The sequence below is a fragment of the Hoplias malabaricus genome, chromosome 16 (assembly GCF_029633855.1).
Source record: "Hoplias malabaricus isolate fHopMal1 chromosome 16, fHopMal1.hap1, whole genome shotgun sequence".
NCBI classification, from domain to species: domain Eukaryota; kingdom Metazoa; phylum Chordata; class Actinopteri; order Characiformes; family Erythrinidae; genus Hoplias; species Hoplias malabaricus.
Window position 1 is genome coordinate 28027944 of NC_089815.1, and position 16857 is coordinate 28044800.

General features: G+C 41.3%; 1 protein-coding gene across 2 annotated transcripts in view; it reads right to left on the reverse strand.

Moving 5' to 3' along the window:
* The window catches only part of xxylt1 (xyloside xylosyltransferase 1), a 43734-nt gene extending 27467 nt beyond the window's left edge, over positions 1–16267 (reverse strand). The window contains exons 1-3 of one of the 2 annotated variants that reach the window (XM_066648386.1): positions 16114–16267; positions 15084–15575; positions 6473–6620 (exon numbers count right to left, since the gene is read on the reverse strand). In XM_066648386.1, coding sequence (XP_066504483.1) covers positions 6473–6620; positions 15084–15539 — 604 coding nt within the window. In that variant the 5' untranslated portion in view covers positions 15540–15575; positions 16114–16267. The other variant, XM_066648387.1, reaches the window with a different exon arrangement.
* Positions 16268–16857: the final 590 nt, after the last annotated feature.

The following is a 16857-nucleotide window of genomic DNA, read 5'->3' on the forward strand; positions in this document are numbered from 1 at the left end:
TGGTGTGTTCTCCCTGTGTCTGTGTGGGTTTCCTCTGGGTGTTCCGGTTTCCTCCTACGCTCCAAAAACACACATTGGTAGGTGGATTGGTGACTCAAAAGTGTCCGTAGGTGTGAGTGTGTTTGTGTTGCCTTGTGAAGGACTGGCGCCCCCTCCAGAGTGTATTCCTGCCTTGTGCCCAGTGATTCCAGGTAGACTCTGGACCCACAGCAACCCTATGTTCCATTGAGGGTACCGCCACAGTGACGGCTTTTCCAGACAGTGTAGGCACAATCAGTCAGTGGGACATAACACTTCCCAAAAGGTGAGAACTTCACAAATTCTGGTTCAGTGAGTAAAGGACTACCAGAACTATTAAAATTAGCAGCTACCACTCTTAGCCACATTTCCATGAGCAATGCTGAACTACTAAGTTACTCCAAGTAGCAAACTCTTACTGTGGTCAACTGAGATTGAGCATTGTTGCTCGGGGGACTCCTGGGAACAGGGGAAACTTTGACATGAGTCCGATTTTTTACCCAAGTGCCAGAAGGCTTGTCACTCTGTAAAATAATAATAACACAATGTTTTGCTGCAAAGACAAGTTATGTAGGTCGCTGGAACACTAAGAAAAGTAAAAGCATTGACCTCCCTCAGTGAGACACAGACAGTGTTGATGCATTCTTCTAATGTTGAAAAGTAGACATTCCTGGAGTGTTTTCTGAAGATCCTTCCCTCGTGATGTGTCCAATACGTGGAATGGAAGCCAAGAGAAGAAAAGGAAACAAGAGAAGGGGTCAAGTCCGCACAAAACCCAGTCATCACAGTCAGCGTTGTCATTGTGCCAGTGTGCTACTGATGTGCCTAGCTGGAGGCGAGATTTTACTTTAATGTGGATCCATTAGACTCACATCACTGGCCTATAAGCGAGCGTGTCTGACACTGGTATAACATAATGAAGGAGAGAGAGAGAGCCTGAAAACTTGGGACCTCTTAAAAGTTGACCAGCATGTGCCTGTCTTTATATCTGAGATGTAAAAAAGCTCAGGATTCTTTAGAAAAACAGAGAGATGAGTTTTTCTCAAAGGGGTGGGTGATATGATCAAAAATAAGATATCGATTTCTGGTTATTTTTCTGATAAAAATGTTCTTGGCGATGACAAAATAATTTTAAGTATTTCTTTAAAACTAAGTGTAGATGCTCAGCTGTGTAAATTTAGTTTATCTGCTTGGCCATTGCTCACACCGGTGTTGAGCTCTCTCTCAGTGGTGAGGTGGTGAAACAGATACGTTGGTTTTGTTGTTGTTACAGGCTTCTTACATTTATTACATATTAGTGTTCATCTGTAAAAAGGTACTGTTTCTGAAAAAAGGCAGTAAAAGGCCTGGCAAATCTGCTGAAAGGATTTACTGTACATTTAAATATTTACAGTAAAACAATGTATTGTGCAATTACAGTAGTATTCTGTAAAGTTGAAATACAGTAGTGTTCCTGTAAAAAAATGCAACTCTGGTGCCAGGAATTTACTGTAAATCCCAATATTTACAGTAAATTATTGTATTATTCAATTACAGTAATATGCTGTAAATTTGAAATACAGTAGTGTTCCTGTAAAAATACGGTAAATGGCTGGGAACTCTGCTGCCAGTATTTTACTGTAAATCACAATATTTACAGTAAATTATTGTATTATTCAATTACAGTAATATGCTGTAAATTTGAAATACAGTGGGTTCCTGTAAAAATACCGTAAATGGCTGGGAACTCTGCTGCCAGTATTTTACTGTAAATCACAGTATTTACAGTAAATTATTGTATTATTCAATTACAGCAATATGCTGTAAATTTGAAATACACTAGTGTTCCTGTAAAAATACGGTAAATGTTTGGGAACTCTGCTGCCAGTATTTTACTGTAAATCACAGTATTTACAGTAAATTATTGTATTATTCAATTACAGTAATATGCTGTATATTTGAAATAAAGTAGTGTTCCTGCAAAAATACGGTAAATGTCTGGGAACTCTGCTGCCAGTATTTTACTGTAAATCGCAGTATTTACAGTAAATTATTGTATTATTCAATTACAGTAATATGCTGTAAATTTGAAATACAGTAGTGTTCCTGTAAAAATACAGTAAATGTCTGTAAACTCTGCTGCCAGTATTTTACTGTAAATCACAGTATTTACAGTAAATTATTGTATTATTCAATTACAGTAATATGCTGTAAATTTGAAATACAGTAGTGTTCCTGCAAAAACACAGTAAATGGCTGGGAACTCTGCTGCCAGTATTTTACTGTAAATCACAGTATTTACAGTAAATTATTGTATTATTCAATTACAGTAATATGCTGTAAATTTGAAAAACAGTAGTGTTCCTGTAAAAATACGGTAAATGGCTGGGAACTCTGGTGCCAGTATTTTACTGTAAATCGCAGTATTTACAGTAAATTATTGTAATACTCAATTACAGTAATATGCTGTAAATTTGAAATACAGTAGTGTTCCTGTAAAAATACGGTAAATGGCTGGGAACTCTGCTGCCAGTATTTTACTGTAAATCACAGTATTTACAGTAAATTATTGTATTATTCAATTACGGTAATATGCTGTAAATTTTAAATACAGTAGTGTTCCTGCAAAAACACAGTAAATGTCTGGGAACTCTGCTGCCAGTATTTTACTGTAAATCGCAGTATTTACAGTAAATTATTGTATTATTCAATTACAGTAATATGCTGTAAATTTGAAATACAGTAGTGTTCCTGTAAAAATACAGTAAATGTCTGTAAACTCTGCTGCCAGTATTTTACTGTAAATCACAGTATTTACAGTAAATTATTGTATTATTCAATTACAGTAATATGCTGTAAATTTGAAATACAGTAGTGTTCCTGCAAAAACACAGTAAATGGCTGGGAACTCTGCTGCCAGTATTTTACTGTAAATCACAGTATTTACAGTAAATTATTGTATTATTCAATTACAGTAATATGCTGTAAATTTGAAAAACAGTAGTGTTCCTGTAAAAATACGATAAATGGCTGGGAACTCTGGTGCCAGTATTTTACTGTAAATCACAGTATTTACAGTAAATTATTGTATTATTCAATTACAGTAATATGCTGTAAATTTGAAATACAGTAGTGTTCCTGCAAAAACACAGTAAATGGCTGGGAACTCTGCTGCCAGTATTTTACTGTAAATCGCAGTATTTACAGTAAATTATTGTAATACTCAATTACAGTAATATGCTGTAAATTTGAAATACAGTAGTGTTCCTGTAAAAATACGGTAAATGGCTGGGAACTCTGCTGCCAGTATTTTACTGTAAAATTGACAAGAATTTTTTTACAGTGTGTAGTTTGTTGTACATCTGTTACTTCGCAACCAAAGCCACATTCTGCCATACTCTGACGTGCCTAAATCATTCATGCAACTGCATGATGTCTACATTAATAAGTCAGAATATCTCTATCACAACATGGATGTTTTTCTATTCTTTGAGAGCGGACACCGACGGCAAACTCTGAAAGTGCTCTACAATGAGACGCGGACTCTCCAGCACACAGCAGCTCAACTCCAGCGCCACAGGGCTAGCCCATATTGATTAGCTCATCAGAAAGCGTTCAATAGCTGGAACAAGCCTGGCAGGAGACAGGAGGACTAATGAGAACAAGCAGACCCCTGACCTCAGACATTCCAGGAAACATGCATTAAACTTAAATGAGTGCATTCATTAGAAATAACTCGACGTCTCAGATATTTAACAAGAAAGTCAACAACATCGCAGTCTGTAAGGAAAACGATTTCGTTGTTCCGGGCCTGGACCATAAATAACGAGACTATGAGACTATGCAGAGCTTTAATTTGAGGTTATTTACAGCTATACTGCCTGACCCGTACGGGACCCAGACGGTCATACATTCCCGCTGAGCACAATTAGACAGACAATTGGCATCTCAGTTGTGTCCTGTCCAGATATGCATTCCCATTTAAGAGGGCCATTAAGAGGCATCTAGACGTGTCCTTTACATCTGGAGTCTTACTGTTGTATCAGGGCAGGGGAAAGAATAATCAGACACAAAGCCTGATCATATGTAGTCAAACGTGAGCATTTATAGTAATATAGGAAACTGTCCGTATCACGAACTCAATCCAGATACGATAAAGAGAAGAATACACGTGAATGACCTCAGGGGTGATGATGAAACTCCATCCAATACCTCTGGGATGAGATGAAGTGGCATTTGTGATCCAGGGCTAATGTGCAATTTATGAGGCTGCATTTATACAGTCAGAGCCTCCTCAGAGGTGTACGAGCTTTTTACTGCAGCAACGGGCCCAAGCTTCCAACCGAAACCCTTCCCCAGTAAACAAAGAACGTCCCTGGACGTTCAAAATGGGTCTAAAAGTAGTCTGTCCGTCAAGGACATATTTTAAACGTCAATGGACGTCCAAAATCCATCTTAATAAGTTAGTTAAGTGGTGACCAATCGATAACGTCAGTGGACGTCCAAAACGCAATTAATACAAGTAATTTATTTCGGGACCAATTAATAACGTCAATGGACGTCCAAAATACGTCTAATAGTCGTCTTTTCAATGTCTGTGTTTGGACGTCTTTTCAACTTTCATTTTCAACCTTAAGAGAACGTTGATTAGACGGCAGTCATTACGTTATTTCAACATTGAATCAACGGCTAATTGTTCACTGGGTCACGTCTGTCACGAAAAAAAGCTTAGTCAGCTGACACAGTTATGGATGATACGTTATGGATATTATGAGTATTTTGAGTACGTTGTTTCAGGAGAATGTACTAAAGCCACATTTCCGAGTACATTGCCAACAAAGCGATCAGCAAGAAAAGAATGGACTGACTGACCTACTTCTCAGTTTAATGTGTGTCTGAGGCCACCATTGAAGAAAACACCTGTTCACAAGCAACATCTCAAACTATAAAGAGAGAAATAATAAAAATAAATAAATAAATAAATAAATAACACACACATTTAAGGTTTTTCATCTGCTGCCTCTCCTCTCTCTTCACACACCACACGCCCCTCAGCGAGCTCAGAGCCCCTCGGCAGCTATCAACAGCCTCTTCACCAAAACAAAAGCACTCATAAAATGAGAGAGAGAGAGTGAAGCACAGCAGGCAGTGTTTCGGGGATAAATGAGGCACGCGCAGGCACCACCGAGCGAATCCAAACACACTCCGTCACTATAAAAGACACGAATTAAACAAGAGAAAGACACAAAACAAAAAACAAAAAGAATCATTAGTGCTGCACAAAGCATTTTCTCACTGGACCTTTTTTAAGTTAATCCTTCTTTATTTATTGAAACTATATATCATTTTATACAAGCACCACACTAAGTGAAAAGATACATTATATTTTAGGGTTATCTTAGGCCTGAGACCTTTGCATAGTACATTGTGTGTGTGTCTGTATTATGATGATAATGAAAATCTACAGGAGTTTGGAGTTACCAAACACTAAAGTATATATAATTAAATCTGTGGCTGCATCATTAAATAAATCGTTCAACTCTAAAGCAACACGACCAAAGCATCACTGCCTTGACGTCACTGCCTATGTCTGCCTTGCTATGACAGCAGTGGGGTCCACAGGGGCGGTTTATCTGTTTATCAATAAAAATACAACGTTTTAAAAAGCCCAGGCTGCAGGGCTGTTCGAGAGTGAGAAAAGCTCTGCAGGGTGGACAGCCCGATGTCCAGGCCGCTGCGTGAGGACAATCAGACGCTCCTCTCCGCTGCCCCTCCCCTTGCTGAGCCGTGTGCCACGTGTCGGTGCAGCACCTGTGAGTGTGGCAGCTTTCCGACTGCACCCTCGATCTGCCACACAGACACGCACACACACACACACCTCCTCCTGCCCCCAGCACAGCTGACGCTGGCACTGACCCCGAGTCAAAATGCTCTATCTGACTCACTGGCTCCGGAGAGATTGTGGGTCCACGTTTGCCCAACAGACTGGATACTGCTAGGATGTGAGAGGCTGCTCTACTTCTGCTTTGGTCCACATTAAAGTGGCTCAGATCCTTACACTTTCCCATTTCTCCTGCTTCCCACATCATCTTCAAGAACTGACTGTTCATTTGCCGCCTTATAACGCCCACAAACTGGCAGGTGCCATTTTAATATCCCGATGTATGTTATTCACTCTCAGTGGTTTTAATCTTGTGGCTGATTGGCGTAAACATGCCATATTTCTTCCATATTTAGTATTTAGAGCACAATTAAAGATATTGAAGTCAGTGAAGGGTAAAGAGTTTTATTTTTCCACTAAATAAGGCGTTAAATATTAAACATGGACGGAGATGTTGGACAAAAAGTTGTTTATAGCAGTTTCTGTTTGTTTTATACATTTATACATTTAATACATTGACTAGAAATTAAGTGTATGACTTTACACCTGTTTTGTAGCAATGCAGTGTTTTCTGTGTTTACAGGCCCAGTTTACCTGGAGGCATGATACGATGCATGGCCACAGAGAGGAAGAAGATGGAATCGCTGTAGTAAGCCCCAGAGCCAGCACTAAAGTGCTTCTGCATGGCTTCCACGATGGGGAACAACTTCTGAGTCAAATCACCTACATCATGGAACACCACCTAGAACAGACAATTAGACATGCACTGTAAAAAATTGCTGTAAATTTACAGCAAATCTGCTACAGTATTTTATTGTAATTACAGTAATATGCTGTAAATTTGAAATACACTACTGTTCCTGTAAAAATACAGTAAATGGCTGGGAACTCTGCTGCCAGTATTTTACTGTAAATCGCAGTATTTACAGTAAATTATTGTATTATTCAATTACAGTAATATGCTGTAAATTTGAAATACAGTAGTGTTCCTGTAAAAACACGGTAAATGCCTGGGAACTCTGCTGCCAGTATTTTACTGTAAAATTTACAATAATTTTTTTACAGTGTGGGGTTTGATTCCCTGCTTGAGTATGAACATATATTAACACCTTTAATTCTCTTCTAAAACAAAACATTCATATCATTCATCAGAAATTTCAATGTGTTCAATTTCATCATCTTGCAGTGTAAGAGACCATGGGCAAGACTCCTAACCCTGCATTGGTCAATGATAGAACCTAAGTCGCCTTGGATAAGAGCATCTGTCACGTGCCCCGCATGTAAATACTCAGAGAGAGTTACTTTAAGTTCATTGAATGTGTTCACATTAATTAGATTCAACACTGGACCCTGATAATGACCCACTGAACCGTGAGGTGCCCCTTTAACGTCTCCCTCTGTTTCCAATCAAACACAATGTCTTTAAATGTCTGCGCTACAAGCGGCAACATAATCCTCTCGTGCACTGCGTGGATTTGGCAGCCAGTCAGCGCATACAATCAGATAATGAGGATCTCTCGCTAGATTACACAAAGAGGATTGGGAAATAATAATAAAAAAAAAAAAAAAAAAAAAAAAAAAAAAACAGTAATCACAGATTTCCCCATTAAGGCTTTTATTCCAATGGAAACAAATATGTCCTGAAGTGATATTAGCAGTCAGCAGAAACATCAGTACTGATTAAAACTACCCAAGCACTGGAAGAAGTGAAAAGATATCATAAACAGCTTAGCATGAAGAGAAAGAGGCCCATAGCAATGCCTTTGTTCCATCCACAGCCCATAGATTAAACAATGTTTCCAAAAGAAATTCTAAAACTTCAGCCAGTCGGCATTTTTTAAAGATCCCAGTAACTCAGCCTTAGACGATTTGAGAGCCATTATCACATATTATTAATACCCAGTTGAATATTACAGGCATTCATTTTTAAATAACGAAGAAACAAAGAGTCATCGGCTAATGCTACCGCTATGTTAGCATGAAGCAGGTGAAGCATGCTAACTGACTGTTGTTGTATTAAACATCCCATTTGAATTATCCTTTCAGGTTTTATATAAACCAGCTGCTCATGGGTACACTAACTCTAAAAAGGCTGGGGACATTTATTTACTCAGTTTTCTCATGCTAGCCTCTGTCTTTTCATGGTCTGGAGTTATTTATGGCATAATCAGAAGATAACTTGTTGTTTTCTTGACATAAGAGGATCATTTCCTCAAGAAAGAAAAAAGAAAGAACGACAAAAAAGCCACACTAATGTGGCATTGATATCAGTGGGTGCTTTTCTGTTTTTGAGGATGTGTTTACAGAATTCAGGAAAGCAGAATGTTTAGGGGATTTGAGTTACTGTACAGTTATTTATTGTACTGTCAGTGTAACCCTGGTGAAATTAATACTTTATTTTTCTGAGATGCTAAACACGGTTCCAGACAGACAGGGTTTTATACGTCACACACCTAAGGAACCTAGGGTGACCAGACATCCTCTTTTACCCGGACATGTCCTCTTTTTTAGACTTAAAAAAAATGTCCGGGCGGAATTTCCCAAACGTCCGGGATTGTGTTTTTCTGGAGCTTACATAGAACTTCGAGAAGCGTTTCGTTCACAAACTAGTCCCGCCCTCCCCTACTCCGATTGGTTCGCTTGAGTGAGAAGAGGGCATGGTGAAGTAGCCTAACATCTTCTGATTGGACGGTCTGACTGTAGAGCTACTGTTATTGGTCGATAACCTTCTCTGTAGACATTTAATTGGTCAGTCTGCACGTCAGTAGCCCTTGTTTACATCAGACAAAGCTCATGTACCCACCCTCATCTCGAGTAGCTATGCCGAAACATAAATGTAAGTTCTCGAATGAATTAAAAAAGAAATTCCCATGTTTTGTGTAGCAATTAAAGGTGTAAAGGACCTAAAAGCACACTTAGGTTCAGCTAAGAATACAACGGCAGCGAGGGGCGTGACCTCATCACCCCCTCCGAGGCGTGTCCTCTTTTTCACCATCTCAGATCTCAAGCTGCAGGGAGGTAGGTGGAGATAGAGGTGGTGACCAATTACTTATTCATAAATACACACATACTGAATGAAGGAGAAGGTGTAGGGTTAGAGCTGAGACACTTTTACAGCATTAGGGGAAATCAATATCTAAATCTGCAACACTGACAAAGGAAGAGTTATAATACGAGTTAATCGATGACTGCAGCTGGACCTTGATCAAATGTCATGGGAAAATGCAGTGGGTAGAATCTGGATCCATGACGTTTTCTGAGCTTCTACAGAGGAACCGCTGTGTGTTTGCTTTTACCTACTGCTCTAAAAGACGCAGGCGCTCGGAGATAATTCACTTAAACTTTAACAGCAGGAACAAAAGAGGTTACATATTTAGTATGAACTCATACTCCACAGTTACATCACACAATGTAGGCCGGCCTCCAGGAACAGTGTTTCACAGCCTGCTCACATCCAAACTCCATTAAGCAGTTTAAACACGGATGAAGGAAGAAACCAGGCTTCCTCGGTGTACAAAGAACTTTAAATGACTTGCTTGAGGAAGTGCTTATTTATGAAATGAAAAGCCAACTGCCTGTATCAAATCCTGGAAGCGAGGCGGGTGGTAATAGAGTGCCTATGCAAGATTAATTCACAGAAGAGAGGAAGACATTTGGAAACCAAATAAAACAAACGGGAACAAACATAAATGTTTTGTAATTCTACCGACTCTTTATTAGGTCATAGATCAAACCCATTGTGGGTTCGATTCCCGCTACGAGTGACTGTCTGTGAGGAGTGTGGTGTGTTCTCCCTGTGTCTGCGTGGGTTTCCTCCGGGTGACTGTCTGTGAGAAGTGTGGTGTGTTCTCCCTGTGTCTGCGTGGGTTTCCTCCGGGTGACTGTCTGTGAGGAGTGTGGTGTGTTCTCTCTGTGTCTGTGTGGGTTTCCTCCAGGTGACTGTCTGTGAGAAGTGTGGTGTGTTCTCCCTGTGTCTGCGTGGGTTTCCTCCGGGTGACTGTCTGTGAGGAGTGTGGTGTGTTCTCTCTGTGTCTGTGTGGGTTTCCTCCGGGTGTTTGTCTGTGAGGAGTGTGGTGTGTTCTCCCTGTGTCTGCGTGGGTTTCCTCTGGGTGTTTTTCTGTGAGGAGTGTGGTGTGTTCTCCCTGTGTCTGTGTGGGTTTCCTCCGGGTGACTGTCTGTGAGGAGTTGGTGTGTTCTCTCTGTGTCTGCGTGGGTTTCCTCTGGGTGTTTGTCTGTGAGGAGTGTGGTGTGTTCTCCCTGTGTCTGTGTGGGTTTCCTCCGGGTGACTGTCTGTGAGGGGTTTGGTGTGTTCTCCCTGTGGATAAGCGCTTACAAATAATGAATGAATGAATGAATGTAACTCTACATATTTGCTTTCACTCAGAAGACGTGCACTGACGGGATTGGATCCTTAGGTGTGTGACATAAGCGTAAATGCTCAGTCATGGAGTTCACTTGAGTGAAACAGCTGATTTACTTTTCAACTCACCCACACTATACACAAGAACTTTGGCGTCACTTTTATAGAAAAATAACCAACATTTTGAACCTTGATTTTTTTCTCAATAAAACACAGTTAAAAAAAGAGGAAACACTCTTTTTGTGCAAGTTCTTTGTGCTCATATTTACAAAGCAATTGAATGGTTCTTTAGGGAACATAAGTGATTGCTCCAATAGTAAATGAAAACCTTCTAAATGTTAAATAAACCCCCATCTTCTGCCTTCATTTCCAAATCTCCGACATTTTCAACCATTATTCCCTTTTTCCTCCAGCTCCTTTGAACTACTCTGTTATCTAAAGTAACAAAAGGGCGTGTGGGGTCTCTGCAGCAGGGAATTAATTGTGTAATGCTCTGAGTTTTATAGCACTTTCTGCTGGGCCTCCAGCCTAAAGCGTCCACAAGGGAAGCCCTGTTATTTCTGACTTCCTTCAGCTCTTTTCCTGGAGACGCAGAGCATCTGCTGTGAGGTCAGTGTTTGTCTGTACCTCTGAAGGGTTCTGCTGAAAGCCGAATGGGTTAAAGCTGATCCCGAGTCAGTTCAGAGGAGAGCACAACTGCAGCTTCCTGAGCAGCTGGTCTGGGCTCAGCCTGTTTCCCAAAAACGTCACAACATTACAACTGTCGTTAGGTTGAAAAAAGGACGGATAGTTTCCCAGACCCAGGTTAGGGCTGAGGGGCTTATTTTCTGTAGTTTTCTTATCACTCTTCACCCTGAAGCCCACAAATGATATCCAGGGTTTAAAGTGCTCTACTGTTAATTGGCTGATCTGTTTACACTTGCTGGCTTTTTGTGACATCACAAAACAAAATTCCCTGAGATCAAAAAGGTCTGGGTCCATATATGGGGTGATGGTTTTGGGAGTGTTTACATTTTATATTAAAGCAACACTAGGTAGTATTTTTATCGTAAAATTACAGCTTTAAAAATCATTGCGATATTCCATGACATGTAATAGAACAGAAATAGAGACTTTGTGGTTGATACTCCGGGCTCGGCACTCCAGAAACCGCACTCATGTAACATTTGAAGGAGGGTTGAAAACACCGTCTGCTTTCAAGTGACTGCTGTAAACATCAATTACACTCTGTAGCTGTAGGTGAAATCCGAGGAGCAAAATTCCAAAATCTTACATAATGTCCCTTTAATTTTTTTTTTTTAAGCACATTCGGTTCTTCCTGATATGGACTGTGAAACACTCCTGGAATCACAACATAGTTCAACACTGCAAAATCTCAAAAATAAGAGTTATTATATCTTTCTTGGCTTGGACACACTTGGAATCTATATAACATTCATTCATTCATCTTTAAATGTCTCACCCTTTTCAAGGTCACTGTGGGTCCAGAGCTCGTTATGGAATCATTTGGGCAAGACAGGAAGTCACAGGGCATGTACATTACACCACTGTCCCCTAAAAGTTGTATTTACAAAAACATTCCTAAAACCATCCAAATATATGATCGTTCCAGTGGCATCAGTCAAGAGACCCCTCGTGGGCGCTTTTATTTAGAAAACAGCACATGCAAGCCATGTCCGAGAACCCAGCTCAGAGGGTTTTCACAGTAATCGATGCATGACCACCACTGCAACACTAAACGAGGCTGGGTTATGTTTGTGTGTGCTGTCTTCACTAATTCATTTATTTTGGCAAAGTAATGAACGCCGAGTACAGCGCCACTCTCCCCACTGCTGTCCAGCCACAGCTGGTTGGAGCTTGTATTCCCGCTGGAGTGTACCGAACATTTTCAAGCAGGGGAGGGGTGTGTGGGAGTATGAAGAGCAGACCCCCAACTTCAGAACTTTCCATTCAGCACAAAACGTAGCAGCATCTGAGGGAAATTATACAACTGTTCTGGGAAAATGAGAGTGTGTGTTCTTTATCCAACTCCTAAAGTAGGATATGAAACTGGGTGAGTGTGTGAAACTATCCACAGGTGTGTGTCGCCCTGTCCAGTGTGTGTTTCTGGCTTGCTCCTCCAACTACTCTGTATCCACCATGACTCTAACCTGGATTAATTAGTGAAAATGCAATGTTACAATGCACCTGTGAAATGTAAACACACCTGAAAAGGTACATTTCCATCTCTTTCTAATCTACCAGCTCACTTCTGTATATAGTTATCATATTAAATCCAGACACTGGTGTTTTCCTTCAGCCTCCACTGCATCAGACGGTGTGTCTTTGTGTAATAAAGCTGCATTAATCAAAGTGCCTGTGCAGCACATGGTGGATGATCAGAATGGATTACTATGGGTTACATTAAGCTCAGTGCTCATTATCTTGTGGTGCGTATGGTGTGTGTGTGTGTGTAGGCTTGGAAGAAGTGGATTAAAGGCAGGGTAATCTGGAGTGCTGGCTAAAGGCCACCAGGGCTAAACCGAGCAAACGGCCCCTTGATCCATGGCAAAGGATCATTCTAAGTGTTCAGTGATGTTGCTGGGCAGGAGAAGCTATTGTTTATAGCAAAGGCCCGTGGACCACAAATGGATCCTGATGTACTGAGGAGTGCAGAGGGAGTCTTCAATGGCACTTTGTAAATCAGTAAACAAATCATTTACAATCATTCGACTATAAGCTAAATGCTATTTGATTTCTCGTGGGTGTTAATGCAGCCCTGTGATTATTAAATGGGTCTGGAGCCGGCAAAAGCTACACCCGGAGGGAAAAAAACAAAACAGACCACACTGCTCCAGTTTAATCAGCAGCGGAACATCGGAACTATTATGTTTATCTGGGCCAGAAGTATCTCATGTCTCCGTTTTGTCGTAGGAATCTTAGGAGAATCACCATTAAGTCTCCTAAGACACGAAAGACCAAATTTTGCACGACACAAAACACTTCTCGGGGCAGTGAGAAAGAAGCTGCATTTCACTCCAAAGCCGTGTCAGATATTCAACACCAACCCCGGGCCTGGTGTCCATTTAGTCACCTAAAAGCAACTGAAACCAAAGACTCAGTGAAGAGCACAATGAAGTGATTGAGGTCAGAGTCAAATAAGGAGAAGACTGTCTCCAGGTCCAAAGGGTCAAGAGTCCATCCCACCAGAGGACCCAAGACCCACCTTCCCCACGTACCTGCACAAACAAGACTATCTCTCTGTCTATTCAGAGACTTGGTCTAAAGAGTTTCTGTAGGAACAAGGATGGGATCGTGATAGAGAAACCAAGAGTAACCAAGAGAACAACACAGAACTACACTGCCCCCGAGTGGCCGCTGCTGTGTAAATGCAGCCTATGGATAGAAGCGGTTTATGGCTTAGGTTTGCTGTTAAGACATCCACCATTTTATCTAAAAAAAACAAGGCAGTAATAGGTAGTGCTTTTTGGGAAGGATTTACACTGGAGGTTGGAACATTTCTGAGAGGATTTGATAGAACTGAGCCAGACACATGGTCAGATATTATACCATTTATATAATGTACCATTCTTTTAAAGCTGCTTTCTACTTTCTTACTGGACACAGCTTTAATTCAGAGGAGTTTGAGCAAAGAAAACAAGGACCTGGACAGATGTGTTGCCTCAAACCAAGATTGGGAAACCCTCCACACCCTGCTTTCCCCAGAAGTAACCTGTAGCCAGAACATTAAAATGTGCAAATAAGGATTCCAAAAGCTTCACTGCCAACAATAAGTCAGACCTCGTGACTTGTTTAACTGCCAGATGAGAGTTTAAAAGAGGCAAAGTCTCTTTGGTAACTGTTAAGTTTGCTCTAAACACAGGTGGTTTCCAAGTTGAACCACGTTAGCCCGATTTCTAGAAAGACGCTGCTTTAAGGTGTGGCTGTTATTGATTCAGTTGTGCCAATAAAGCAGGTTCAGACTTCATAGAAAAGCATGGAATTGAATAGTAAGGTTTGGAGCAGCTGCATATGATCGTACACTCACTAGGCTTTACGCCCAGCACTCCCTTTTTCAAAGTTCCCTTCATGTGGAGCCTGATTTGCTCATGTTTAGTTAGAGCGATTTAGCGATACGATCTACTGTAAGCAGAGTCGGGACTCGCTGGAGTGTATGGGTTCCTGTGGGAGCTGTGGCACTGAGAGATATACAGTGTTTGTCTGCGTAGTGATGTTGAGGAAGTATCTGTTGTGTGACCTCTCCAGCCTCTGGCACGGGGCACTGAAGGTGACGTGGGTTTGTTATGCTCCGGCCCATTCTCTCTCCAACGGTGCCACTGCCACCTGGTGAACCCTGGGTGAACAGACCCTTACACTGGACATTAACAAGGGGGCAATTTACAACTGTCCTGAGTACATCTCAAGACTGGGTCAGCAGGTTGAATGTGCCCTATACAATGCTATGGATTTTAGCCGTTAGCCGTTAGCACCATTCACACAGTGCCCTCAACACAGCCTCTTTTCACGGCCCAAGCCTTTTGACGCCCAGAGAGCACTCAGCCAAAGGTTCCTTCTCTATGTAGACTGTAAAAAACATACAGAAGGCTTCTACCAAAATGAGGCCGGATGAAGGCAGAGGGCAAGCCACAGCAGACATCGCTGTAGCTGTTGGTGGTTGTTTTACATGTGAAGGAGACATGAGGTAGGAGGCTGTTGTGGTGAAGGTGAGACACTGTGGATTACGGGAGTGGTTTTGGAATGAGGGGTGGGAATTTAGGTTGAATGTTCTTCTTCCAGAAACCGGCTTACACTTACTCCAGGTTTAATATCAAACCCTTGCTACCGTTCAAGGATATCAGCTTTTACCTCGTACTGAAACGTGGCTTCCCGCAGCAGCTCTGGAATCCTCGTCATTCCCAGCTCTTTACTGGCCCTATCCGAGACAAAATGAAGGACCAGGTTTTCATCCTCCAGGAAGCGTCCATGCTTGGCCATGGAGCGCATGGCCACCTCGAACTTGTCCTGCAGAGTCCTGCTCTTGTCCACTTTGGTGAACATCATGAGCGCGTGGTACTGCTGCCTCTCCCGTTCCTGACGTTCGGGCCTGGTGTCCACCGAGAGGTCAGCATCGTTGCGGTTGGAGTTGTGACTCCCCTGGGTCTGCTTTAGCCGCTTGGTGGTGCTGGAGAAGTTCTGCTTTTCGGAGCCGAAGTAATAGAAGGCCATCACGGCCAGGGCAGCAGCCAGCAGCAGCAGAATCTGATAAGACTTGAAGGTGCTGATCCTCCCCATCGTGATGGAGAACAAGCGCAGGATACTCATGCCTCCTCCAGACAAGCAGCGCTATCTCTATCTCTTCTAAAAACAGAAGAGAGGGCAGTTAGAGTTTTCTACATCAGTGTCTTATTGTTTATTAGCCTAATCTTTAAGATAAACAAATTATAAATTGTGTCGCTATTCAAATAATCTGTACAAATAACTGATCTCAGTGTAAAAAATCAGTGTTTCCATGTTTCTCTAGAATTACCTTCACATTAGACTCTCCTGAATGAAACACACACTCTAAAATACTCAGAAAATGAAGATAACAGAAATAAATATATATTTAATGTGATAGGAACTATTATTATTTAAAAACTGTAGCAGTTGTTAGCTCCAAACACCCCCTACACTCTTTAACCTGGTTATTAAACCTGTCCGCATCCTGAGTTTATCATATAATACAATGAGACGCTATGGAGCAGCTGCACATGAGCATGCGGTCACCATTTCCAATGCCAAGTGCCGGGTTGTGTTTATTTGTGTAGAGGGTTTTGCAGTAAACAGACCCCTAACCATAGCAAACATCGCCGTTCTGTGGTAGAGCTGTCGGTTAACGATGTATCACTTCACTTACCGCAGTCCCCAGGCCTCTGAGAATAACGCTATGAATAAACAAACTCAGCTCTGTAAGATATTAACATGGCATTCTTCTAATACGCAGAAACTCGGTAAATGAAATTAACGTTGCAGTCAGACCCCCTTCTCCTTGTTGGGGTCCGTCCCAAATCGCTCCATGTGCCCTACGTAGTGACTACTTGAGTCATAAAACGTTCTACACGCAAGTAGTGCACTTCATGACCGCTGCGGAGCGTGTAACTGAATTATGAGGGCTAACGTTCATTTCAGTTCAGTGCACTATTTCAGTATCAAAGGTATTAATTCTTAATAAATCCAGGGCATTAGAAGGGAGCATGGAAGTGTTTGATACAGGCCCCAACTCGCCTCAGTTTCACAACAATGTGTGAAGCCAGGTTTCGTTACAGCTGACTGATTCATTTCGGCGTTTGCTATGTTACAACGCCGTGAATTATCAGGATTGCTTAGAAGTATATGAATATTCATTTTTCTTTTTTATTTTATTTTATAGGAAAACTTTTATCAAGCCCTGTTTTTAAAATCTACTTTAACGAGGCTTTTATTTTGACAGGGAAACCTACAGCTCCTGTTAGTTGACGCCATTTTCATCATCACAGAGCTGGATTAAATCTTGTACGAACTTAACGTAAAATACGAGGCACATTATTTTACAAATCTTATTAATAACGGCATAACTTTAAACGGTTTAAACTTGTGGACACAATCCCTTTATTTTTAAACA